Source organism: Phascolarctos cinereus, unplaced genomic scaffold (assembly GCF_003287225.1).
Source record: "Phascolarctos cinereus isolate Bilbo 61053 unplaced genomic scaffold, phaCin_HiC Scaffold_4;HRSCAF=312, whole genome shotgun sequence".
NCBI lineage: Eukaryota > Metazoa > Chordata > Mammalia > Diprotodontia > Phascolarctidae > Phascolarctos > Phascolarctos cinereus.
Window position 1 is genome coordinate 310,762,751 of NW_027555847.1, and position 26,593 is coordinate 310,789,343.

Genomic DNA, 26,593 nt, shown 5'->3' on the forward strand with positions numbered 1-26,593 from the left:
CGCAAAATAGGGAGCCAGTATAACACTGGGAATAGAGTGGCAGACTTGGGTTCAAATCCTTTCTCAGACAATTAATTACTAGCTTGTGTGACCTTGGGCAAATCACTTAACTCTGATCTGCCTCAGTTCCCCCATCTGTAAAGTAGAAATAAAAAATAAGACCTACTTTACAGGATTGTTATGGGGTTCAAATAAAGTGATAAATGTAAAGTACAAACCTTAAGGCATTATATGAATGTCAGTAACTGTAAATGGTCTGGGGGCAAGGTAGCATGAACAAACAAGAAATGAAGGGAGAAGAGCCTGAGAAAGATGAAAAAGTGAACGAAGCGGACGTTCCGGAGGGGGCATCTTAAAGAAGGTGACCAAGGTGGATGGCGCTAGAGGAAATGGCAAATGCTGGACATGGGGCATTCTGTTTGAGGGCTGCTCCTGGGATCGTATCTATTATGGAAAGGCCATCCAGAGAATAAAATGTAGAGGGCTCTTGGACATCTGCCCAGGTGGTCATTTTACTTACAATGACCTGGGAGCCTGATAGAATATAAAACCATTTTCTTAAATCTTTCTTATCAAAATGAGGAGGCCTCCAGTGAGAATGTCATCGAAGGGGGAAGGCAAAAGGCCCTGATTTAATGGGGAGAAGGTGGAGTATGCAGAGAAGAGCTTGACTTGGACAGAGACAAAGCAGCAGGGATGAGAGTCGACCAAGTGCTTCTTGGTCAGAGTAGCTGAGACAAACAGATACCCTAAGTTCTCTCCTGTTTTTCAGTTAAACAAACGCTAAAGGGGTAGCTAGGTGGCACAGTGGATGGAGCACCAGCCCTGGAGTTAGAAGGACCTGAGTTCAAATCCAGCCTGAGACACTTACTAGCTGTTTAACCCTGAGCTAGTCACTTAACTTGGATTGCCTACAAAAGCAAATAAAAGTTTGGGAAAATGGCAAGGCCATTTAAGAATTGCCTAGGATGCTCTTGGCTTGCACTATCCCCCTACATCCTTCTCTAGATTCCATCTGTCTCCTCCCCTGCCTCACATTTACATGTGAGCCACTTATGTGTGGCCACTTAGGAGTCCACTTCTTATGGAGTAGTGGAACAAGCTTAATCCTAAGGGGCGGGCAAGAAGGAACAGAGAAGTTTAATAAAGACAACTGATGGACAACAGGAATAAAAATTAAACTGAAAATTGCCTGTTCCTAAACAGCAGTATCTAGGTAGAAAGGCACAAGATATTTGCAATCCCTTTCCAAAACACTTCTTTCACCTCTATCACTATTTTGTGTATTTGAATGTGCCCCCTCAAGAAAGTTCCCATGGAGATTGCTGATCTAAAAAATCTGAGTCTCGATAGAAGCTACAGATTGGAGTGAAAAGATCATTGGATTCAAATCCTGACAGTTCAAATCCTAGATCTGAAGTTTATTAGAAGTATGACTGGACAAACTCCTTGATTTCTTCAAGTCTCAGTGTCCTCCTTTGTAAAATAGAGGTGATTATATTTAGCCCTCCCTTGCTATGGGGAAAGCACTTGTAAACTTTCAAGAGGTATGTATGGACAGTCTGTGTTTAAAGTTCTGCTTCTCTCTCAATGAGATGGCCCCTTCTGTACCAGGTTTGCTTTGTAATCACTGTCTTGTTGCTCAGACGTAGTCTTAATTTTCTGTGACAACTGAGGAAGCTTCCTTTCCTCCTCCAGTAACACTTACGTAGTAGCAATGAAGTCCGTCACCCTGGCATCTGTCCCACCTTCTCCACAGTACAAGAGAAGCGAGGTCGCAAGCTCGGGATTCCTGATACAGGCTGTTGACAGCAGCTCCTGCACAGTGAGTTTGGTAGAACATCTGCTGATCTGTTTTGCTTTTGGGAGAGGGAGAGCAGACATAGAAAAATTTCCTAATTCAATTCTGCGACAGAGGGAGGGCAGGCTTAAAAATACATGCGAAGTTTGAAAGACCTAAGAACTCTGACCAACTTCAGTAAGCAACCACAATTCCAGAGGACCCACAATGAAGCTTGCTATACTTCCTCCTGAGAGGCAATGGACTCAGAAAGCAGACATGTTTTTTTGACACGGGCAGTGCTGGAATTTGTTTTGCTTGACTGTGCACATTTGTTTAGAAGGGTATTTTACTTTTTTTTTTTAATTGGGGGAGGTAGGAGGAAAGAAAATAGACTTTTGCTAATTGAAAAAAAAATTTAATAAAAATATTTGTTTTCAGTGACTTTAGGATCTTGGTCATGGAAGCCTGAGACTTATCTCTTCAGATTTATCCTAGAACTGACCCAGAAATTGACCATAAGGGGTCAGTTTATAGCCTCATCCCCATCAAAGAGATTCAAACCCCAACAAGATGTTCTATGTTAAAAAATTTCTCATTTTATAAAAGTCCAGTTAAAAAATATATGCATATATTTTTTCTTTCTTTCTTTTTGTAATAGGTATCGTACCTGAACCAAATTTCTTCTAGTACTCTACCTTATTTTGCTGGAGATATTGGTGGCTGGTCAAGTGCCATTGAGGAAATAGCTACTTCATGTATCCAGTTCATAGAAGAAGCAACTAATGACAGATTTATCAACAAATAGTATTTTAAATGGTCCAATTCTAAGTGGTCTGTTTGTAGACTATCCATTTTGTGGATTACTTGTAGCAGTTTTTGATTCTGAGCCCACTTTCCTCTGGCATCCACCAGGCTTGGGGGCCAGGGAACTAATTTTTATATTAGCCTAAGTAAAATGGAAACATGGAGATGCTGAAGAAAATCATAAAATTCATTCCAGTACTTCAGGGATCAATGATTTTGTGGGTGTGGGTCTTTCCTTCACCTACATCAATCACAACCATCCCCACCTTACCAGATGGTTTGATGAATTGTTGTGGCCAAGCCCCTCGTGAGGAGCCTTTCTAACCTTAGCTGTTCCGGCCTTGGATAAGAGGCGAACCATCTTTTTGTAGGTTCATACTGAAAGACTTCACAGCTTAAAGACCAGCCAGAGCTTGGTCTCTGCTGACACAGCCCTCAAAAACCTAGGATCACCTCAGGGTCACAGTGAGACACCAGAGTGGATCTTTAGTGGAGTGTACATTTCATGGTCAGGTTTAAACGATTGTTTATTTGTACACTGTGCTGGATCCACCATGCCCCTGCTCCGCTCTGGTGATTTGGATAACTGAGAGTTGATTGTTATGTGGTATTTTATATATTATGAAAATTGACAGGGAAGCAGGAAAGGTGCTCTTAAATTTTTTTTTTTTTAAAGAACTAAATGGTCGTAACAGTGTGACTGGTGTACAATTTACATCTTTGGAAAACCTGAAATGAAGACTGGTTAGAAACTGAATAGTTGATTAATAGGATGACATTGTTTCATGGGAACAGCAGGTGCCTGTATGTCAGAAGCATCTGACAAGATGTATTATACTTTTAGAGCTTGAAATTAGGAGGACATTAAAACATAATGGAATTCAATCAATTTCAGTAATAGGAACTACTTACTGGTGTCATTTAATATATATTCAAGGTGGCTGATCAATTTAGTATCTATTGCTATATATACATGTAAAGTACCTGCAAAATGTGATATGGAGAGGTAAAAGAACATTAAGTGAACTCTTCTTTCAGAACTATTACATTAGCACTTTATTCTTTGACATTCATTCTTCTACTCTAGCTATCCATGAATTGGATTGGTCCTAAAGGCAAATCAGCCTTTTGCAGGTGAGCCTCCTCTTTGAGGCCATCTTTCTGCAGTCTACAGAAACATTTCCCTAAGTTCACTCAGGTTCTTATGAAGTCAGGGCTCTCTTCTTAGCATTCTGCCACTGTTGGCCAGACCTTCCCAATATAAACTTGTTCTAATTTTTTTATTATCATTTTCTCTCAGCATCTCTAAAACAGGGCTTTTATAAAGTCTATAGTTATCTCTGGATTCATTTAAAAAAAATTGGAATAGTGACTATAAAGACTAAAATCACTGTACACATGTTAAATTCAGGAGAAAAACAGAAAATAAAAAAAGACATACAGAACTATAAACTGAAAGTAACTTAAAAATGTTTTTCAAAAATGTCAGCTAAGTTTTTTGGATTACTTCTTGATATAAGGAAAAATGTAAGCTTAGTAATACAAGGGCAGTTAGACCACAAATTTATATTGCAGTTATTTTTTTTAGCCCTCTCCTACTGTCAGATGGCCCATATGACTGAGACTTCCAAATACTGTCTGCTTGCCCTTACCAACAATATGGTGTTTGGGTTTGCACCTTTTCAAGACTGTAAAAGTTTGGTTAGTTGTACGGTATGAGTCCAGCTTGATATTTCTCAGATGTAAAGATGCTGTCAATTCTAGTCTTTAATGTAGTCCTTAGCAACAAAGGATGGCCCCCTCCTTGTGATTTTGAGGCCAAATCAGAGCCCTCCTAGTCATTCAGATCCTAAGCTCCTCATATTCCAGACATTCTCGTTTTCTTTCTGTCCCCAAACAGTGAAAACTATTCTTTTATTCTTTTTAAAGGGCTTTATATTTATAGCTCCAACTGGATCCTTCTCAGTAAGGGTCAGGATGGACTTAAGCTGAGGGTCTCACTTTTTAACATCACAAGAGTTTAATAAGCCCTTAACCTTAGGTGCCTAATGTAGGAACTAGTTGAAAATCAGAGTACACAGCACCTTTCTTTTAGGGTTTTTGGGCATATAATTATGGTAGTAACGTTAGTCACTGATTTTAAAGAGTCCCAGCAGAGATAAGTTAACAGTGACCACTGAAGGGGCCATTTTAAGTGTGCTCAAGATGCTTTGCTTCATATGGTCTTAAAACAGTGTTACTACACTTTAGTAAGTCATACCAGTGGTATAATTCAACAACAGCTCTAACTTTCACATGTTCTCTTCTTTTCATTGGTGCATGCTTAAAATCTGTGCCACCCTTGCCCCGAAGTCCACAATCTCAGCAGACAACACAGCTGTATAGGAGTTTAGCTGTCCATCAGCGGTCCCCGTTGAAACCCAAAAGGGCAGTTACAACTCCTTAAATTATAGGTTATTACCTTTTAGGATTTCAGATAACAGCTTTCCTTGATTTAATGTCTGTCCTAATTATAGGGGCCTTTCCTAACCTGACACTAAAAGCTTTTTGCTTGAGGCATGTCATTTCTGGTATTTCTTTTTGGTTCTTAAAGCAACTAAAATTTCTGATCTTCTGGACACCTAATTCCTCTACTCTCTGCCAAGTGGACTAGGTTGCTATGGCCTGGTATTCTTGATATATGTTTTCTGTGGCTCCTGGATGTTGTTCTTGGACACCTGCTTGTGCCAGTACTAATGATCCGGTTAGTGAATTTTGTCTACTAGCTTGCTTTGCAATGCAAGCAGGGATGAAAATTATGACTTCAAAAAATCTGATTCTCAACTAGCCATGTTATGTCTGCCCAAGTATGACAGATAAATGAATATGATGATTTATCTTTTTACATACAACGACCTTTGACCAATGAATTTTAACAAAATGAAAAAACCAGTGTATTCATATGTTCATTGATATCTATAGCCATATTCAGATGGTTTTGTTAATGATTCTCATTGTGCCTCTCTCTGATTTCACTCAACGGCTCTCTCCAAGGATTACCAATGGTCTCTTAATTGTTAAATATTAAAAGTCTTTTCTCAGTCCTAGATCCTGCTTGCTCTCTCTGTAGTATCTGGTATTGCTGACCATCCTCTCTTCCTGAATACTCTCTGAATTTTCAAAACCCTTCTTTCTTCTGTTCCTTCACTTACCTTTCTTCACTTATCAATCTCCTTTAATAGATCGTCATTCAGCACCCAGAATCATTATAAACTCATAACAAATTTGAAAAACCTTACTGGTATATATTCCTGAAAATACACACACACACACACACACACACACACACACACTTGAAAAAGATAAAAGTTTTTGTGTAGGATAAATCATTAATGTTATAAATCGCCTCTGAAACTTGAAATTGACCAGAATAGAGCCAAAAGCATCAGTCACTTAAGAATAACAGACTTTGGCAGGGAGCTCAGGGACCACTATGTCGGCTAGCACACAGGAGGAGCAAGCTATGAAAGCAACAAAGTTTATATGTTATCTGACTCCTCTTCTCCCTAAAATAAAGTCATGGTCACATTCAGCCCTTCTATCTTACTCGAAAAAGATCCCAAAGATTTCCTCTTTCCACTATTAGATTGCAAGCTCCATGAAGGCAGGCAGTATGACTTTTCATATTTATCTTCCCAAGTACACATAGGAGAGGGTTAGTAGCTGGTCAAACTGAATTAGCGTGTGTCTACATTAAGCCTTAAGGCCACAGAAGACAGGACACTTCGAAAACACCCATCCCTCCAGCTCAGTTTTCCTTTAGCACTTCATTATCAGCCTAACTTTCCTCATTATCATCTGCCAATGAATAAGCAAGACTATTAGGCACTCAGAGTGCTAAGCCACGGAGACATACATTCTAAAGCAAGGGCAATCCCAGTACGCTAAATCGTTTCCAAGACCTGTCAATTTCACCTTTGCAACATGTCTCAAATATGGCCCCTTCTCTCCTCTGACACTGCCACCACTTCAGTGCAGGCCCTTCTCACCTCACACCAGGATTACTACAATAGTCTCTCCCCATTCTCCATTTAGCTGCCAAAATGATATTCCTAAAACATTGGTCTGACCATGTCATTCCACTAACTCAATAAACTCCAGTGGCTCCCTATTGCCGCCAAGATCAACTAGAAAATGCTCTGTTTGGTGTTCAAAGCCCTGTGTAACCTAGTACCCTCCTACCTTTCTAGTCTTATACATTGCTCTCTGACATGTACTCTTCCATCCAGTGACACTGGCCTCCTGGCTGTTCCACAAACAAGACACTCCATCTCTCAGCTCTGGGCATTGTCTCTGGCTGTCCCCCATGTCTGAAATGTTCTTCCTCCTCTCTGACTACTGACCTCTCTGGCTTCCTGAAATCCCAACTAAAGTATAACTTGACAGAAAGCCTTCCTCAGCCTCTCAATTCCAATGCCTTCCCTCTGGTAATAATTTCCTGTTTAACCTGCATATAGATTGCTTTGTACATATTTGTTTGTACGTTGTCTCCCCCATTAGATTGTAAGCTTTTTTTTTAAACCACTTTATTTTTTCCAATTGCATGTAAAAATATTTAATATTCATTTTTTTAAAATTCTGAGCTCTAAATTGTCTCTCTCCCCCCCCCCACAACCCCCTCATTGATAAGGCAGGCAATTTGATATAAGTTCTACACAGGCAGTCATGCAAAACCTATGTCCACTTCAGCAATGTGATGAAAGAAAACATAGACAAAAAAAGGGAAAAAGAAAAAGAAAGTTAAAAACATATGCTTCAATCTGCATTCAGACTCCCACCAGTTTGTTCTCTGGAGGTGGACAGCATTTTTCATGAGCCTTTCAGAATTGTCTTAGATCACTGTATTGCTGAGAATAGCTACATCATTCACAATTCTTCAATCAACCCATGTTGATGTTACTGTGCACAATATCCTCCTGGTTCGGCTCACTTCACTTTGCATCAGTTCACATAAGTCTTCCCAGGTTTTTCTGAAACCACCCTGCTCATCATTTTTTATAGTGCAATAATATGCCATCACAATCATATATGTTCAGCCATCCTCCAATTGATAGGCATCCCCTCAATTTCCAATTCTTTGTCACCACAAAAAGAGCTGCTATGAATATTTTTGTACACATAAATCCTTTTTCTCTTTTCTTTTTTTAACGTCTTTGGGATACAGACCTAGTAGTGGTATTGCTGAATTAAACGGTATGCAGTTTCATAGCCCTTTGGGCATTGTTCCAAATTGCTCTCCAGAATGGTTGGATCAGTTCACAACTCCACTAATAGTTCATTAGTGTCCCAATTTTCCCACATCCCCTCCAACATTCGTCATTTTCCTTTTCTAAATTAGCCAAATTGTAAGCTTCTTAAGGGCAGGGATTGTCTTTTGCCTCTTTTTGTATCCCTAGAGTTTAGGGTAATGCCTGGCCTATAGTAGGTGCTTAATGCTTATTGATTGATTCTAAGGAGGGACACGACACACTTAGGGGATTGGTGGCCAAGGAGTGGCACGTTGGTCCAAAAAATTAACTGGGATGACGGGTGGGGCCGTAAAGGAGTAGAGTAGCCCACCAAAGAACAAAAGCTGTGTTTATTTGATCAGTGTTCTAGCTTCTATGGAAGGAAAGTTTATTTCCAGTGGCTAGGCATTTCCCTAAAAGGTTGTAGAGATAGCCAGAGAGACTCTTCTGAAAAATCTTCTCATGAGAGGTAGGTCATCAAATGGAGGGTGTGGGAGAGGAATGTCTGTGTGAGGGGTTCTTAGGGTGGAAATTCCTCAAAGACATGGTTTCTGGAGAGACTGATTTGCCAAAGTCCCTTTCAATTGTTATAAAGCAACTGTCCCTCTCCTTATGAAAAGACTTATCTGCTCTCCACTTGGATACTCATTAGAATCAGCAAACCTGGAACATTCTCTACTAAGTAAGGCCTGTGTAAGTATAGGAAGAAAAGGAGTACAATTCTTACTGCTTCCCACCAGTTATGCTATCAAACTGGACATAAGAATACTGGATTTGGAGTCAGAAGACCTGGATCCAAATTTTGGCTCTGTCACTTACGAGCTGAGGGACCTCAGGAAAATCATCATGCATCTGCTTCCTAATCTATAAAATAAGGATATTATGTATTGTCTACCAGAGCATGGAAATGTGAGGATAAAATGAATAAATAAAAAATAAAATAAAATGAATAAAACTTAAAAGTGTCACCTAAATGGGAACTATGATTATCATACCTTTGACCCCTTGCTATTTCTTGCCCAGACCTAGCTCATTTACCCCAATTCTTCAGGTTAACCCCTGGCTATTATAATAACTAAATGGAGAAATATGGTTTATTTTAACCATTTGAACACTATGTCTAAGTAATATACCTATCTCAGCATTTGGAATGGCCCAGGGGATTTTGTAGGGTTCAGGTATTTTCTACTTAAGTGGTCAGACAGGCCTCCACTCAAGTCCTCCTCTGATAACCTTTGGTTCTCCATGGCAATGCCAGCAAAACCCTAGCCCTGGCACATTCCACAAGCTGGAAAGGTTAGTTCTTGGATGACAGACATTCAGTCCATGTATCAAGTGGCTCATCAATCACCAGTTGGTCACAAATGAGGAAATACATTTTTTTTTTCAGGCCTCAGAAACAGCCTGAGCTAAGGCAAAGGAGATTTGATCTGAGTCAGCAGCAGAAGTACTTATACTAACAATAACAAAAAAAAAAAATCATAGCTCCTTGAGTAGGTATTACCAGAACTTGACGCAAGGACCTGACTTTAGTTCTGACTTGGCCGCTAACTGGGTAATCTTAAGCAAGTCAATGCAACACATGGAGATAAAAGGTGTTAAAGACTCCAAAAATTTGGGCTGTTATTGAGTCATACTCTGGACTTCAGCTTCGTTTGGAAAATAAGGGGTTGAGCTATTTGATGCTTAATTGTCTTATCAGACTATAAATTCCAAGGATGGGGAGCAGTAGCAGTATTTAATGACTTGTATTCCCCCTTATGTTGAATAGTGCTTTGCATGCACAAAGCACTTAATTCTGAATTATTTTCATTGTAAAGCTAAGATTCTATGCCTACCCATCACATTCAAATCAATACACTGAAAGAAATCCTTACTGACTGAATTGAATCTTTCGCTAAGAGTAAGAAACAAATGATAATGCATTATTGCCCCTTTCTTCAGGAGGCCTGGGCTAAGCACACTTAGCATTGGAGAGACACTGGGCCTTTTATCATTCACCTACAGTTCCTTTCAAGAGATACACATTATTCAGGGCCTGTCAGAATTCCTAAGAATAGTCATTTTTTAAAATCTGAGATTCATCATTTCAAAATGAGATATTTGGCATCTGCAAAGTAACTTTATTTTACAACCAAGGGTCAAGATTACCTAAAAATGTAAACGAAGGGGCCACCAGAAAAGAAGAGGAGATTCTGCCCTGAGGACTGCACAAGAAAATGTACAGGGACAAGAGGGGCAGCTAAATAAATACACAGCTTCACGTGACACAAGAGTATTCTGCTCCTTCCATGGCAGGTAAAGCAAATTTGAGTGTTTAGTTCCCAAGGTGGCTGCTGCTAATCCCAATCCAATTGCATCAGATTATACCTTTTTTTTTTAAAGGTATCCAATTCTTTAAGCCCTTAGATATTGAATTATATTTGCTGTCCTTGTGTTTTTATTTCACTCCAGAAAGAAAACAGTGAAGCCTGTTAAAAAAAAAACACCAACATTATTCAGTTCCCCAGACATGACAACAGTGAAAAGTATCTCTTTTTTTATTTGGTAAATATTTTGCTAGCAAAGCTGCAGTAACTAATCACAGCTGTTTCCTTTAGTTATAAATGTATCCAATCAGGTAAAAATCTCAAATGAAATACACAATACACCCGAGTCACTCTATTATACAGTACAATAGCAGAGTTATGTCTTGTGAAATGTATATATTAAGTATGCATGTATTCATCAAATAAAACAAAGGATCTAATGTCTCCCTGATTAGTGTTCTAACTCCATCATGGCGTTGCTTCCATCTCACCCTGACTCATCTAAATACATGCTCACACTGCTCAGTTTTATACTCCATTTGCTCCATACAACAAAAAACTGTCCACCTGGACCTTTGCTAGAATTTCTCTCACCAAAATCAAGGACAAGGAGCAATGGGGACAGATGCTAGTAGACTTCAGTTCTGTTTAAGTTAATTATGATTCTGTGCCTCTAAGTAAAACCAAAATAGAAGTAATAATCCCTCCCCCTTTTCCAAAAGGGATCAATTTCCATTTTTGTGAAGAATCTTGTTTCCAAAGACACAGAATGCAATGACATAGGCAAACAGATGAAGAGCAAATTTAGTTGGGAATGATGTTTTAAGGCAACAGGTACAAAATAGGAAGAGTCATTTTTATTAAATATTCAAAAGCAGAATAAATTTTAGGATACTAAAAAAATCTGAGCTCTTAAAATACCATTGTACTCAAATAAATTACATAAAGAAATGTAACTTTTATAAAAATATAAAAAGCTCACCTCCATATGCAGAAGGTCTTGTTTTTTTGACTGTTCAAATTATTTTATTATTTTTGAGAAAGCAAGATTCTTATCAACTGATATCATTCATGCTTTGCAGGTGCTGTTTTGTTAAGAACTAGGTTTCCCCCAGAATACCAATTTAAGCATCAAATGCTTGTTTTTGAGTGTTTCATGAGTGTTTCAGTCCACAAAACTCCAGAAAAGGAATTCTGTCACATTCAGACTGTTCTCAAACTATAAAACTATAAGGTGTTATATCTGTCTGCTATCAAAAGTTAACAACCTTGGCTACTAATTTTTTCGGTTTTTGTGGTATAGGAGCCTTCAAAATTTCTTCATAATCTGCACTCATCCCTTCAGTCCAACGACCAACTGTGACCATGTTATCTGTAAAAGAAGGAAAAAAGGGAAAAAAAAGAACAATGAAGACAGCTATTGGGAGCTTCACAGACTTAGTAAAGTAACTAGCTTTGACATGAATAATCACAAGGCGGGAAGACTCCATTGCTAAAGGAAAGTGTGCATTTCTGTAATTGATTATAACTCTTGATTTCAGAGTACCACAGGCAATTTCTCTTCCCAATTAGGGAAATGCAGCAACTACTTTGCATTGCACAAATTGATGAGAAGGCTCTTTCTTCTTTCTCAGAGTTCATCATTAGTGAGTCAATGAATTCCTAGAGTCTGTAAACAGCAAGGCTTATGAAGCATCAGTTTTAAATGCACAAGATTCCACCTGTGAAATTATACACCATCTGCTTGTCATTCCTGTCATTCTGGAAGTGGCGATCCTCCCAGGAGGGAGAATTCACATTCCACTTCATCATTTTAATCTCACGGCTGAAGATGTAGTAGAGTCTCGCTTTCCTCCAGACTCGACTGTGAAGAGGTGCCCAGGTTATAAAGATTAAATGCATTTTCAGGAGCTGGGGGAGTGGTAAGGGGCTAGCAGACATATTTAGGCAGTATTATGGTTTTGGTTTTTTTAAAGTCACAAAGTCTTCATTGTTTAATATTTGGGGTTCCAAGAACCTTCTGAAGAAGGGGGACTAGATAGAACCTATAACTACATTTTGACTACAGAAAGGATGCCTAGGCTGTGATGATGCTGACCTGCTTCCCTTCACAAGCAGCACTAGGCGCTTCCTATTCTATACAAACACGCTATGAAAAGTCTCCTGTCCCTTTCATAAAAGTCTTGCCACAGGTAGCACTTGCTGGCTTTCAGGATTGACAAGGACTGGTCTTATAATCAGTAAGACAATCATTGATAATATATGTACTTAAAGAGGAGCCTTACTATTTTAGCACTCAGACTATTTACTCAAAGTCTCTGCTTCCAGGTTTACATAAAACACCTCAAACTCAGGAACCCTGGAGATCTTATTTTTACTCTTGTATTTTTTTACTCGAATTTTTTCTTAGGAAATCAATACATTGCCTTAAGTAATGCCAGGGATTTTAAGTTTTAGGTGACTGTGAATAAGTTAATGAAAGAATTCAACTTTCCAATAGATTCTTGCAAAGTTCTTCACAATCCACAAGTACAAGGAGTTTTAAACTATACAGGGTTTTAGATAGGTATCCCACTTGTCCTTTTTTCATTATAATATCTGGGATTTCTTGGTTTATTTTATTATCTCTACCAAAGGATGACCAAATAAAGATTTGACAGCCATGCCAATCAATCTGTCAACCTTTTAAGCTATGATAAAATGGAAAGAAAAGTACTTGCATTAAAATGAGGATTTTATTCATATAGGAATTTCGATGATCTTAACTCTCCACTGACATTCATAACCAAATGGTTTGTAACTTTCAGAACAGCTAGCCCTAATTCCATGCAACCATTCAGTGTCAAAATTAGTATGAGGAAAACTGAAAATCTATGAGAAAGTACCTGTGGCCATCAGCAAGGCTGGCGTATATAGCAAAAGATGGTTCATTTGGGATTCTAGTCAGTGGAAACATCTACAAACTGGCAGAGATTTTGAAATGCCTTCTGAATTATTTTTTAAAAAGTTAACTATTAACTAGAATATTCTTTGCTTTGGCTGTGTGGGTCAAGAGAGTGTTCATTACAGTCCTAAGTCGTTAATCTTCAAGAGACTTCTTCTAAACTCAACTACTGAAAAAATTATGAGAAAAGTCAAGGGAAACTGACGTTTAAAACGTAAAACTTTATGCTTTCCTTTGTATTTCAAGGTAAAGTTCTTTTCAGAAAAAGCACAATTCAATTCTATTTACTTAGTTAGCCCTCCCATTTGAAGTACTAGAAAAGAGCTAATTAATTAATTAGTTCAATGGACATTGATATACACATACAACGATAACAACTACAGTAATAGAAAAGATTCATGAGTTAAGATTTATTGGCAAGAGATTAAGACATGTTTGTAGGAAATTATGGTGTCATTTAAATTTCCATTGTCTCTGAATGGCAGCTACCAATAACAGAGAGCACCAAAGAAAATACGGAACTTTAAATGAGATCTCACCTGAATTCTGATTTTCAGGGCAATCTTTCTTAAAATGTTCCACAGAACCACAAAGTCTACAACCACCACCTGTTGAAAGAACAAAAAAATTCAATCCACCTTACCTCTGGATAACTATTAATTTTACAAAGCATTGTCAAAGTCTGTCTTGCATACAGAAAAGAGGTGCTCCTATCTACCTCATAAGTTGATTGTATTACAAGATATATATGTGTGTTGTATTCATATATACATGTGTATATATTCACAGTATGTGTATATAATGTGTATGTGAACATATACATACAAACATATACATAAAGTGATTGCTTTCTGTCTTTGTACTGATCATTTTAAACCCCCTACACACACATGAATTCTTTCAAGTGACAAAGAAAAACAATTAAGCAAAAACAACCTTAACTTTGACTACATCTGACAATGAGTATAATGTACCATCCTGGTAGTCCCCTACCTCTCTGCCCTGAGTGGCAAGTTATGTTTCATTATCTGTTCTGTGGGATCTTCTGTAAAACCTTTAGAAATCTGGCCTTTTATAGGGGAGGAAAACCCCTACATTCAACCACAACCACTCTCACTTTTGATTAGAAATTGTGGAAGAAGAGACAGAAGTCAAGGAATACTCAGCTTCTAGTTGGTAGAGAGACCAAGTGCAATCCATAGGATAAAAGGAGAGGTGTCCATCACCTGTGTCTTAGACACAGTGGTCTTGTATCTGCAGGATTATTTTATGGATGAATAACCATGAGAGCAACGCTTTAACCATCTCAGGTTTCATCTCCATTATTGAAAGATGTGGTGAGGTGGTTTAATCATGAGTAATTGAAAGTATAAATATGAGTCAATTCCAAAACCATTTAGATGAAATATATTAACATTTACAAAAACTAAAGTGATAAACACTGATAAATCAAATTCCTGTAATGTTAAAAAGTGACTGTACTCCACACATTTTTCACAAGATACACACTTTATCTTAACTTGGCTAAAACAATCATCAAAAACCAAACATTTGTGTAAACTTCCTAAAAAGGAAAACCTATGTCTACTTTTAAGGAGTGAAAGATTTGTGTACATGAAACCACAAGAGTACGCTCATGGGAAAAAAATCTAACATTAGCCGACAGATACAGTTTGCCTCTGCAGTTTATTACTACACTGAAAAGTAAAAGTCTACATGATAACTGTCACAAATTATGGCAAAGTATACAAAAAAATGTTGATATATATGCTCTGGCTGCTTTGCATAGAATTTATTAATATATGAAGGAAAGCATATTTCCTGCTTATAGCATATATATTACAGAAAAGAACTGACCTTCTAAGGGTTTGCAAACCACTAAAATGTTCTTATCAAAAGGAAAGTTATATTCTAACTTTTTATGAACATTTGTCCTATTTCATGTCCAAAAATAGTTCTCACCTTCAGCATAAAGTCCTTTAGGATTATCAGGACAAGATCTAGACAGGTGTCCCATCTCTCCACAAATGAAACATTTTGCAAAAGGAAATTCTCCTATAAAGATAAATATTTCTTGTCTTATTCATGTTCATAAATGCCTATTACAGATAATCTGGCATTATTTAGAAGTATTTTGCATGGAAGCAAAATTATTTCAGTGTTTGGTTCATTTAGGACATTCATGACAAATTTATTAACTCATGCTCAAAAATAATTTTATACATAATTTTAAAAAATTATCAAGCATTTATTTTTTCTTCCTCCCACCTCCCCCTCATGACTGAAAAAAAGAAAAAGGAAAAAGAAATAGTTATAACAAATAAACATAGTTATTTTATGCAGAACAAATTCCTATACTGGTCATGTAAAAAATGTGTGACTTATTCAGCTGAATAATTACTTTGGGGGAATGGGGAAATGGGTCTCTCTCTACCTCACCCAAGCTGGAAACTCAGGGGTTACTCAAGGGCCTCATGTCACTACTAATCAGTGCAGGAGCACTGACCTGCTCCATTTCTGACCTGATCTGGCTCGATACTTCCTAGGCAGCCTGGTCACACACCTTTGCTCCTAAGGGCTCACCATACTGGTACAGGACTTGGGTGAAGGACTTGGTGTGAACACCTAGCTGGTCCATCAGTTCAGAAGTTCTCAAGCTTGAGTGACCCACCAGACTCACCCTCCCTGAGAACAGGGACCACAAGTGTGCACCACCATGCCCAGTTAATAATTATATTTTCAAAGTACATGGCAAGAATTAAATTTTGATCATCAAAAAACCAGTATGGAAACATCTGTCTTCTCCATCCTACCACCCGCCTCTTTTGTGAGACTGGGTCTATTTCCCTCAGGCTGAAAATATAGCAGTCACTCAAAAATCCAACTCTACTGCAGTTCAGCATCGGAGCCCTGACCTCTTTATTTGCTTTGGTCACTCCATTTCTGACTTGGGCTCCCTAAGCAGCATCATGGCTGCCCTCTACCAAGGGCTCATTGTATTGGTTCTGGACTTATTGTGGGCACTCGATCGGCTGCAGCCCTACTACAGCTCAAAATTCCGGAACTGAAATGATCCACTAGCCTCAGCCTCCCCCAGTAGCTGTGATTACAGCCGTGCACCACCATGCCTGCCCCCTGTCTCTTTTTACTAATTGGGGGGAAAAAAATAAGTGAAAAGACACACCCATAGCTGGATCTACTTTGGCTTTGCATTTGGTTATTTCATGTTCAGTGGACCCACATCGGTAGCAGATTCCAGTGCCCATATCTTGACTCTCGAGGACAGCAGGGCAGTCTGCAACTCCATGGCCTTGCTTTCTGCAATGATAACAAACCTGAGAAGATAAAGATATGTTAAGTTCTTAAATTTTTAAAATCAACACTAACTGAAGGAATACTACTTTGCTTAAAGAAATGATGAGCAGATTGTGCTAATGATGAGCAGGATGCTCTCAGAAAAACCTGGAAAGACTTACATGAATTGATGCAAAGTGAAATGAGCAGAACCAGGAGAACGTTGTATACAGTAATGACAATACTGTATGATGATCAACTGTGAATGACTTAGCTATTCTCAGCAATACAAGGGTTGAAGACAATTTTGGAGGACTTATGATGAAAAATGCTATCTAGAGAAAGAACTGATGGAATCTGAATGCAGATTGAAGAATACCTTTTCTTTGTTTTTATTGGGGTTTTTTTTTGTCTGTGTTTTCTTTCACTACATGACTAACATGAAAATGTTTTGCATGACTACACATGTATAACCTACATAAAATTATTTACCTTTTCAATGGGGGGGGAGAGAATTTAGAACTCAAAAATTTTTTAAAAGAATGTTAAAAACTCTTTTTACATGTAATTGGGGGAAAATATTAAATTTATATAAAAAAGAAATGATGAACAGACTAGTTTTAGAAAAATATGGAAAGACTTGCATGAATAATGCAGACTGAAGCAAGCAGAACCAAGAGAACATTGCATATGACAACAGCAATACTGTTCAAAGAGTAACTGTGAATGATTAAGCTATTTTCAGTAATATGATCATTCAAATCAATTATGAAGGCCTTATGAAGGAAAATGCTATCTACCTCCAGAGAAAGAACTGATAAATGGAAGAATGTACTGTATAGTTCCACACATATATCTATATCAAATGTTGGTCTTCTTTAATGTGGGGTTGGGAGGAAGTGAGGGGGACAACTCAGAACTCAAAATGTAACAAAAATGTTTAAAAGAAACCCAACCCAACACTAACTTTACCAAATGACAGTATTCTTTGCTGTCAGTGATACGTTAAAAACTTGTCCATTCTCATGTCTAATTTACTATCTAACTTCTTTTTCATAAACCTCAACTTGATAAAATAATCAGCATGGTACACTGGAACACCATTTGACTTGGACTCAGAAGATTGGGTTTGCATGCTGATGTCACCACTTGCCAGGGACATAACCTTGGGCAAGTCACTCACCCTCTTAAAGCCTCAGTTTCCTCATCTATGATCATACTATTGGATAAGAACATTTTTATCATCCGCGTCACAGGGGAGTTACAAGAATTACATTAGATGACATTAAAGTAAAGCTCTGTAAATCATAAAGCAATTATTATAGATTGAAATATGTCATAATGCCCCTTTAAAGGTTCTCAGAATGCTTGTAAAATTTTAATCCTCAAAGTGTCCTACTCATGAGTCTCAGAGAAAAGGATACAAAAGATCCTGCAAAAAGCTGCAATCAATGAAGCTGAGATTATTCAGTGATGGACGTGGTGTTGGTAGAAATCTGAATTCACTGTAGGACATATATATTAGCCTAAAAATCTGCATTCACAACATTTGTAACTTTCATCTAACTAGCATGGATTTGATTTAAATCAAATCAAAGTGAATTATGATTCAAATTACTAGTCAAGACGACTTAATTTAATCATGTTTTCCCTTAAAGTATATTATTATAGTATGATACAACCTTAATACATGCTCATCACAACTCAGAAAGAGGCACAGGTTTTCATTTTTAGAAGATATACATTATACATTTCAAAATAGTGTTTTATTTTTATATTTAATAAATTAATCTTATAACTATTAAAGAAAATGGAATGATTGTTTCTTGGGAGGCACATATTCTCCAACGTAACAAAGAAAGGATATTTTTTTTCCCCTCATACTCACAAGGACAAAAACAAGAAGCTTATCCATAGGTTTGATGCTCTACAGCAGGAAGGGATATTAGTCCAACTCCTCATTTTACAGAAGAGGTAACTAAGGCCCAGAAAGATTAATTGATTTGTCCTAGGTCACACAGGTAATAAGTAGCAGAACTAGGCACTGAACTCAAGTTCCATGGCTAAGCTCAGCCTTTTCTTCATTGCACTCTGCTATCTCCATATCATTCAGTCCACAGCAACAAACATCACTAAATTTGCATGTGAATTTTAAAAAATTATTTTAGATATAAATATGAAATGTGGAATTTTAGAAATCAAAGTAAAATAAAGTCCAAGTGATGTAGCGGACATAGAGCCACTCTTGGAATCAAGAAGACCTTGATCATCAAGAATCAATCAAGATTCCCCCATCAGACTGTAAGCTCAGGGACAGTCTTTTGCCTTTCTTTTTTTTTTTTTGCATCCCCAGTGCTTAGCACAATGCCTGGCACAGAGTAGGCACTTAATGTTTACTGATTGAGTGATTGCGTTTAAGTTCTGACTCTGACACATGCTGGCTGTGTAACACTGGTCAAGTCACTTAACCCTTTAGCGCCCCAGGCTACTCTCTAAGACGACTAAATTGCAGAACAGGTGGTGACCTTCACTGATAGAAGATTCTTCCTCACTACAAGCTGGCTGTAGCAATAAAATCAGAAGTTTAATCCAAAATAAAAATTTAGTCAAGTGCAAAAAAAGGAACATCAAAAACTGCCTTGGATTATGTAGCTAACTCAGTCTTCATTTCTTTTTCCTGTTTATTCAAACTGGAAAAGATGAGCTTTCTTACTTTTCAGTTCCCCAATGACTTCTCAATATAGAATGAATTAGTTCACTGGGGGAAAAAACACCTTTGTACAACTGCAAAAGTGGCTGCTGCTTAAAGCTAGGTTGTCACTTCAACATATTCAGATTCTTGATGAATACAGGTGCTTAGATGACATGACCTTTAAAACTTCATCAGCAAACATTAATTTCTTGAATGGCTTCACTCTCAGCATTAAAATTTATCACACTTGGTGTTAGAGAAGAATATTCTATACCAGGGGTCAGCATACTATGTCCAAGGGCCAAATCATACCAGGTGCCTGTTTTTGTACAATCTGAACTAAGAATTTTACATTTTAAAATACTATGAAACTTTATTTAAAAATACAAAAGTCAATCTTAGCTAATGAATCATACAAAAACAGGCAGGCATCTGGTAGGATTTAGCCTGAAGGCTACAGGCTGCAGACCCATGTTCTATAGCATAGAAATACTGACCCTGTTATGAACTATGAAGAACGCTATTAATGGGCATAGATGACAAGAGCCATGCACTATTTATAAAAGGTTATATAAACATATTGTTTTAAGTTTAGTGTAAAGTTAAGTTTTAATGCTCATATTATATGTCCAAGCTTTATTTTGAAACTGTACATCCCTTTTTATAAAAAACATTTGAAATGTAATATGAATTAGATTTTTTAAATTTGTTTTAAAAATAATGGGTTTTATCTACCCTAATTATAAAAGAGGGCAGCTAGGTGACATAGTAGATCGAGTGCAGGGCCTAGAGTCAGGAAGACTCATCTTCATGAGTTCAAATTTGGCCCCAGATACTTACTAGCTATATGACCCTGGGCAAGTCAATTAACTGTGTTTGCCTCAGTTACCTCATCTGTAAAATCATCTGACGAAGGAAATGGCAAACCATCCCAGTATCTTTGCCAAAGAAAACCCCAAATGGGGTCACGAAGAGTCAGATTCAACTAAAATGAGTGAACAACAACAAACGATAAGAGAAAGTGCTTACAATTCTCTATTCAAATCTGCCCATTTGGGAAATAGTTTCTTAGGTGTCATCTCTAAATACAGTTATAAGAAACTTTCTAACATCATGGAACGCCTTACATTTTAGAGGTGGAAGAGACCTGAATGATCATGTAAGACCCATCTTCTTGATTTTACAGTTGAAGAAACCAAAACCCAGAAAGCTGAAGAGACTTTAACCAAGATTACACTAATGGACTCTCAAACTTTAACTCTTACTTACCCTGACTATTACGCTAATTCAAGATGCCTGGATATAACCTCTCTACCTTTAGAAAATATAACAGAAATAGCAGGTTTAATAAATTACAGAAAAGCCTAATCTTATATAAGGCATTTTGGAAGTTTACTGCAATTCAAGTAAGTCTAAGTGATAAGTACTTATAGGACAAGAAGCCATGAAAAGAAAGCATCATCTGTACCTTTACATATGGTGTATCAGATATGCTCAAGTCTTCTAAAAATCAATATCGTGCCACTGGCAGAAGTCCCTTTCAAAGTATAATGTAGATCCAGAGAAAGAACTGATGGGTAGTCTGAATGCAGACTGAAGCATACTATTTTTCACTTTTTTTTGGGGGGGGTGCCTGTTTTTTCTTTCATAACATGCTTACCATCTCAGGGGAGGAAGAGGGAAGGGATAGAATCTGGATTGTAAAATCTTAAAAATGAATGCTGAAAATTTTTTACATGTAATTGGGGAAAATATTATTCAAAAAAGTATAACGTAGAATAAGGTTTTCAATTGATATATATAATGAGCACAACAGAAGTCTACAGAGTTCTAATGCCAACTCTGCAACTAACTAGTATGACATCTTATGGTGCCTTCTCTGTCCTTAGTTTTCTCATTTGTATAATGAGATTTTAAAGCACTTAACTGTTACCATAAGAAGTGCAAGAATTATGCCTGCATGAAATATCAAACCTACTGGGCATCACATCCTTGTATATAACGTAATATGTGACACTTTGCTTCAAGGAAGGTCTAAATTATTAGTATTTTTTGAACAAGAAGCCATGATGAGAAAATATTGTTTTGCTTGAAAACAGTTTGACAAAACATAAAAAAACTGAAGAACAGGAAAGACAACCTAACAAATACATCAGCTAATTGCAGAGTTGGCATTAAAGCTCCACAGGACTATGCTGCCCTCTGGTACATGTTTCAAGTGAGAGGAGAACCCATGATCTTCAACATCATACTTTCAAAAGGAATTCTGCTGGTGACAAAAGTTCCAAATAATTCAGACACTATTTTTTATAGTTACATCATTTAAAAAGTATTTATTATCTTAAGCTGTACAAGTATCCTATAAGTTGCACCTTGAACTATGGCGAATAAATCTAATAAATACTGACATTAGATTTATACAGTGCTAGTAAATATATGACGTTCTATGGAAAGAACAAGAATTACAGCAGATGGAATGAAGTGAGCAGAACCAGGTGAACACTACACAGTAACAGCAACATTGTGCAATGACTGACTTTGATAGACTTATTTCTTCTCAGCAATATAATGATCTAAATTGGAATTTCTAAGACAATTCCAAGACTCATGATGGAAAATACTATCCACATCCAGAGAAAGAACTATGGAGTCTGAGTGCAGATCGAAGCATACTAGTTTCTCTTTTCGTTGTTGTTTTGTTTTCTTCTTTCTTGTGGTTTTTCTTTTTTGCTCTGATTGTTCTTTCACAACAAGATTAATACGGAAATATGTTTAATATGATTGTACATGTATAGTCTATATCAGATTGCATGCTGTCTTGGGGAGGGGGAGAAATTTAGAACTCAAAAATCTTATAACAGCAAATGCTGAAAACCAAAAATAAATAATAAATAAATAAATTATAAGAAGTAGATAAATAAAACAGAGAAGAAAAAAGAATTAGAGCAGATGAGAAGTAACAGACATGCTGATCTAGACCGGTGAATGAAGTACTCAAACCAATGAGGTCATGGATCACAAAAGTACTGAAGTATATACAAATATGAATGCTGTGATAATAGTATAAAAACAGATTATGGCTAGTAAGAACCAAAAGAAAGCAAACACAGATGATCCTACCTGGGCATTTTTCTTTATTTTTTGTCTCTTCAATCTCCTTCCTTCTCGGCGACTATCTTTTTTGAGGGCAGTTGCTATTTCTTCTCTTATTTCCAGGCTATCTGCTGCTGTCACCTTCCCATTCTGTCTTAGATATTCCATGAAGCCATTTACATCTTGATTGGTGTAAGATGTTTTCTTTTTGTTTTTTGATTGGGGTGCATCATTCTTAAGGGAGAGACCACTAGAATGAAAGTGTTTATCCTTTTGTAGATTTCGGGTCTCTCTCTCTGTAGAGCCCTCCTTCATATCTTCCCATGATGTTGCTTTCAAAGCCCTCTTATTATGTGCTGTGTTGGTTCGTGCCCACCTGGTCATGGTCTCAACCAAGGTACCTTACCAAATTAAAAAAACAAAACAAAATGTGGTTGATCAATCTTCACTTTAAAAATGATCCACATATTACATTATGTATAGTTTCTTACCCTGGTAATATTGTTAATAACATATTAAAAGTCATAATAACTAAAAAACTTTACTCACAGGGTGAATTCAGATATAAACATGTATTACAATGCATAGATACAAGTTTGCAATACAAATTTAGCCTCTGCAAAAAAAAACTGTACCTATCACACCAATATAAGGAATATAAGCCTATTCAATTACTAGTTCAGAGTTGAAAGTACTCTCAAGATCCCAAATTGTTTCAACAAAGAAAAACCATAACAGTAATTAGTAAGTCATCTTTTCTAGCTATTTGTTCTTCTTGTCTGTAAGTCACACATGTCTTTCTCCCATTTTCTTGCTGCAATTTGAATTTTGAGGAATTAGTTCATAGGGCAGACTTGACTATGTACAGAGCTCTTGTCCTTTAATCTCAAGCTCATTATTGCAAATCTCCCCTGTGGATTTATAAATCTGAGCAAATAAAATCTTTCTTAAATCATCTGTTCTCTGCTGACAAATCATTCCTCCCTGTTGACCCAAGAATTTGCTTATTCAAGATCAAAAGCTTATGACAAGTTAATCAAAAGTTCACACAATCTTATAGGGATTCATATCCCTATAAGACCTGGGATCTTACTGGAATAGTGAACTTCCATGTAGGTACACTCTTCCAAAACGCTGCCACCTTCTCTGCAACTTGCTGTTTTAAGAGAGTCACCTAGAGACCTTGAAGTTAAGTGACTTGCCCTGGATCACATAGCTGGAATATGTCAGATGCAGAACTTGAAACCACATCCTTTATCTTCCAGTCTCTGAAGCTGGTTCACTATGCCATGATGTGTTGACACATGATCTTATACTCATTTTAAATGAATAATTCTTCTATGAAACACCATTCTGGGCACTACATCATATTAAAACCACAGCTCTTGCTAAGACCTTACATTCTAAAACACATAGGCCATCAAAACAGCAACTCATAGCATTATATAACTGTAAGCTATTTCTACTTTGAAATCTTTAAAAGGCTGTGACTCCATCAGAGGGAATAGCCACAGCAATACAAACCCAGCCTCCTTCTTGCCTTCCCATCTTACACAACTCCAATTCTTTTTCTCTTAAATAATCCATATATCAAATCTACGAACCATGAACTTGTGATAGGTTTTTATTTTCAAATATATTTTGACAACTCTATTTCAAGATAATTTGGTTTCCTCTTAATCCTATGCATTTTTTTATGCTTTTAAAAACATTATTCTGAGAAGGAACCCATAGGCTTCACCAGACTGGGTGACACAAAAAATGTTAAGAATCCCTGTTAACAGTTATCCAGGGAGTTGGAGATGGGTGTCTCTTGAACACAAGAGTTCTGAGCAGCAGTGCCCTAGAATCAATGGCAGTGTTCATACTAAGTCTGGCATCAATGTGGTAAGGGGGTAGAGAAGGGGAGACATAAAGGGAGAGGAGTGATTAAGGGGCTCAGGTTGGAATAAGAGGTCAAAGACCCTGAACTTAAAAAGTAGTAGAATCAAGTCCCCTGGGTAGTGCCTAAACTTCTAGTCTGGGTAAGATAGGGGGACTCAGTCTGAAAACACAGACACGGACATAGACACAAAGACACAGATACACACACATACACTTTAAAATCTCTGTTTAGAGGGGCAGCTGGGTGGTGCAGTAGATAGAATAACGGCCCTGCAGTCAGGAGGACCTGAGTTCAAATCTGGCCTCAGACCAAACACTTGACAGTTACTAGCTGTGTGACCCTGGGCAAGTCACTTAACCCCAACTGCCTAAAAAAAACAACCCCAAAAAAACAACTCTGCTTAGAGAATCCATCTAAGGCAATGAAAGCCTTCCTCTTCTGATAAATTATTTTTATGATACTGACACATAATAAGGTCAGAAGAGATAAGCAATTTAATAATGTCAATTCACGTACCACACAGACTTTGGTATTTGTGCTTTTATATGATTCAAGGGGCACTGAAATGGAGAAAGCAAAGGGAAACAATCAAAACAGAGCTTTGGGGCAGCTAGGTGGCACAGTGGATAGAGCTCAGGCCCTGAAGTCAGGAGGACCTGAGTTCAAATCTGGCCTCCAACCAAACCCTTCACACTTACTAGCTGTGTGACCCTAGGCAAATCACTTAACACCAATTGCCTTAAAAAAAAAAAAGAGCTTTGTGATTTAGTATGTAGCGGGAGGCTATTTAGCAAACTCCAGTGATAGTTTTCCTTAGGAACACTACCAGTTTTCTGTTGAAAGGCACTGCATTCCCAGGTCACCACAGTGCTACTCTCAGTTCCAGGTCTGAGGCTTCCTTTCCAGGACTAGGACACGTCAATTAACATCCAACCAGGGTCTGAATCACGAGATTCTGGTATAGAGAGTGTCTTCAAACATCAACTATCTTGCGAGTTAGGGTGAGTCCTATCTGCCACAGACACTTGCTGCAAAAGGAGGCCAACCCTCATCTCCCCATTTTACAGATAAGGAAAATGAGGAGGAGGGTCCAGCTGAGCAGGGGGCTGGTGCTCACGGGGGCTGTGACTGGTGTAATTCCGCGGTTTCAAATCTCGCCTCTGTCACTTACCCGTGTGACCTTGGGCAAGTCGCTTAACCTAGAATGAAGGATGAGAGGGTCTTTTGAGATCCCTTTTCCAGCCCTAAATCGATGACCCCAAGAACCCAGTTCGACCCAGGGTTGTCAGAACCGCACCCTAGGATTCCTGGGGCTGGGGGTTTGAAGGGCTCGGCCTGGAGTCCAAAGGGCCCTTGGACGTCACTTGGTCAAAGCCCACCTTTTAACAGATGGGGGAAAACTGAGGCACTGAGAAGGCAAAAGGGACTTACCCTCCAGCCCAAGATCCCCGATGGGTGAAGCCCGTAAAAAGCCTAAAAGCCCTCCCTCTACTAATCACCTCCAGCCCCCACCTCCGCGCGCTCCTTCGGGAAGCCCCTCCAACCTGCCGGGGCGGGGGGGGGGGCGGAACACGCGGCCTGGCCCGCCTCGCGCCCGCCCGCAGAGGCCTATGGGAAACGGGAGGCCGCCCGGGGTGGGAGCTGGGGGCAGGTAGTGGGGGGGCTAAGGAGCCTCGAGTTTCCTCCGCTCCCAGCCACACACACACTCATCCCCCGGCGTGCGCGGACCCTCCTCACCTGCAACAACACGGACGTGCCCCTCTCGGAGCGAGGTCACCCACAGCTGCCACTGAGCAACGGAAAGTAACACCAGAAAGCGCTCACGAAGCACCCGGAAGAGGAAATCCAAACCCCAAACAGCCCCGCACTGTCACTTCCGGCGACTACTGCCCCCTAGAGTCGCCTCGCGCTACGCTTCGAGCCTGGCGTCATGGTGGGCGGGGGGAGCTTTGAGCTGGCGTCCAGCCTCGCGCATGCGGCTTTCTCTCATAATGTCTGCGGGGCGTCCTCCCCCAACAGGGCGGTGACCGCGAGTATAAATGAAAGACCAGCGCGGTGACGGGTGCTCTCCGTATCCCTAGTACTGAGCACCCTACCTGGTACACAATAAGAGCACAATAAATGCGGGTGATTGATTGATAACCAGGCAGTTCTTGATGGCGAGAATGAGCTTGTTTGGAGTAGCGCTGTGGTCTTTTTGTTTGTTTTTGTTTTTTAAAAGAAGGCTAGCCTGTGGTCGTCATATTTCTTTTTCAAACATACAAGATTTAAAGCAGTGCCAGAGTGGTGTTGGAAGGGAAAGAAATGATCCATTCCTTAAAGTATGGGGGGGGGACCAAACTCATGAACTTTTAAAAAAGTATTTTGATAATTATTTCGGTTCCATTGTTACCTTTGTAATACTCAAACCTTTCTAAATTACCTTTACCTTTGTAAATATCTTTTTTAAGCATTTAAAGACATCCTTCTGAGAAGGCTTCATCAGAGCTCAAGGTGCTTTTGCTGGGACTGTCATGGGGCCT

General features: G+C 38.5%; 2 protein-coding genes across 6 annotated transcripts in view; one reads left to right on the forward strand and one right to left on the reverse strand.

Moving 5' to 3' along the window:
- Nucleotides 1-5,673, forward strand: part of ACOT12 (acyl-CoA thioesterase 12) — a 76,437-nt gene extending 70,764 nt beyond the window's left edge. Inside the window, exons 14-15 of the mRNA XM_021007747.1 lie at nt 1,699-1,825; nt 2,442-5,673. Coding sequence (XP_020863406.1) covers nt 1,699-1,825; nt 2,442-2,588 — 274 coding nt within the window. The 3' untranslated portion in view covers nt 2,589-5,673. The remainder of the gene's footprint in view (nt 1-1,698; nt 1,826-2,441) is intronic.
- A 4,283-nt stretch (nt 5,674-9,956) lies between these two features.
- Nucleotides 9,957-25,940, reverse strand: ZCCHC9 (zinc finger CCHC-type containing 9). 5 transcript variants are annotated; one of them, XR_002328450.2, is made up of 7 exons: nt 25,809-25,916; nt 22,214-22,587; nt 16,292-16,442; nt 15,070-15,162; nt 13,647-13,715; nt 11,146-11,535; nt 9,957-10,325 (listed from the first exon to the last, which is right to left on the reverse strand). XR_002328450.2 is itself a non-coding variant. In XM_021007710.2 (7 exons), the coding sequence occupies exons 3-7, from the start codon at nt 22,568-22,570 to the stop codon at nt 11,417-11,419; spliced, it is 789 nt and encodes a 262-aa protein (XP_020863369.2). In that variant the 5' UTR covers nt 22,571-22,587; nt 25,243-25,270; nt 25,809-25,903; the 3' UTR covers nt 10,372-11,416. The 5 variants fall into 5 exon arrangements, 4 of the variants coding, with proteins under 4 accessions (XP_020863369.2, XP_020863388.1, XP_020863374.2 ...); XM_021007710.2 differs by lacking the exon at nt 9,957-10,325 and adding an exon at nt 25,243-25,270 and having other exon boundaries at nt 10,372-11,535; nt 25,809-25,903; XM_021007729.2 differs by lacking the exon at nt 9,957-10,325 and having other exon boundaries at nt 10,372-11,535; nt 25,809-25,940.
- Between the last annotated feature and the right edge of the window lie 653 nt (nt 25,941-26,593).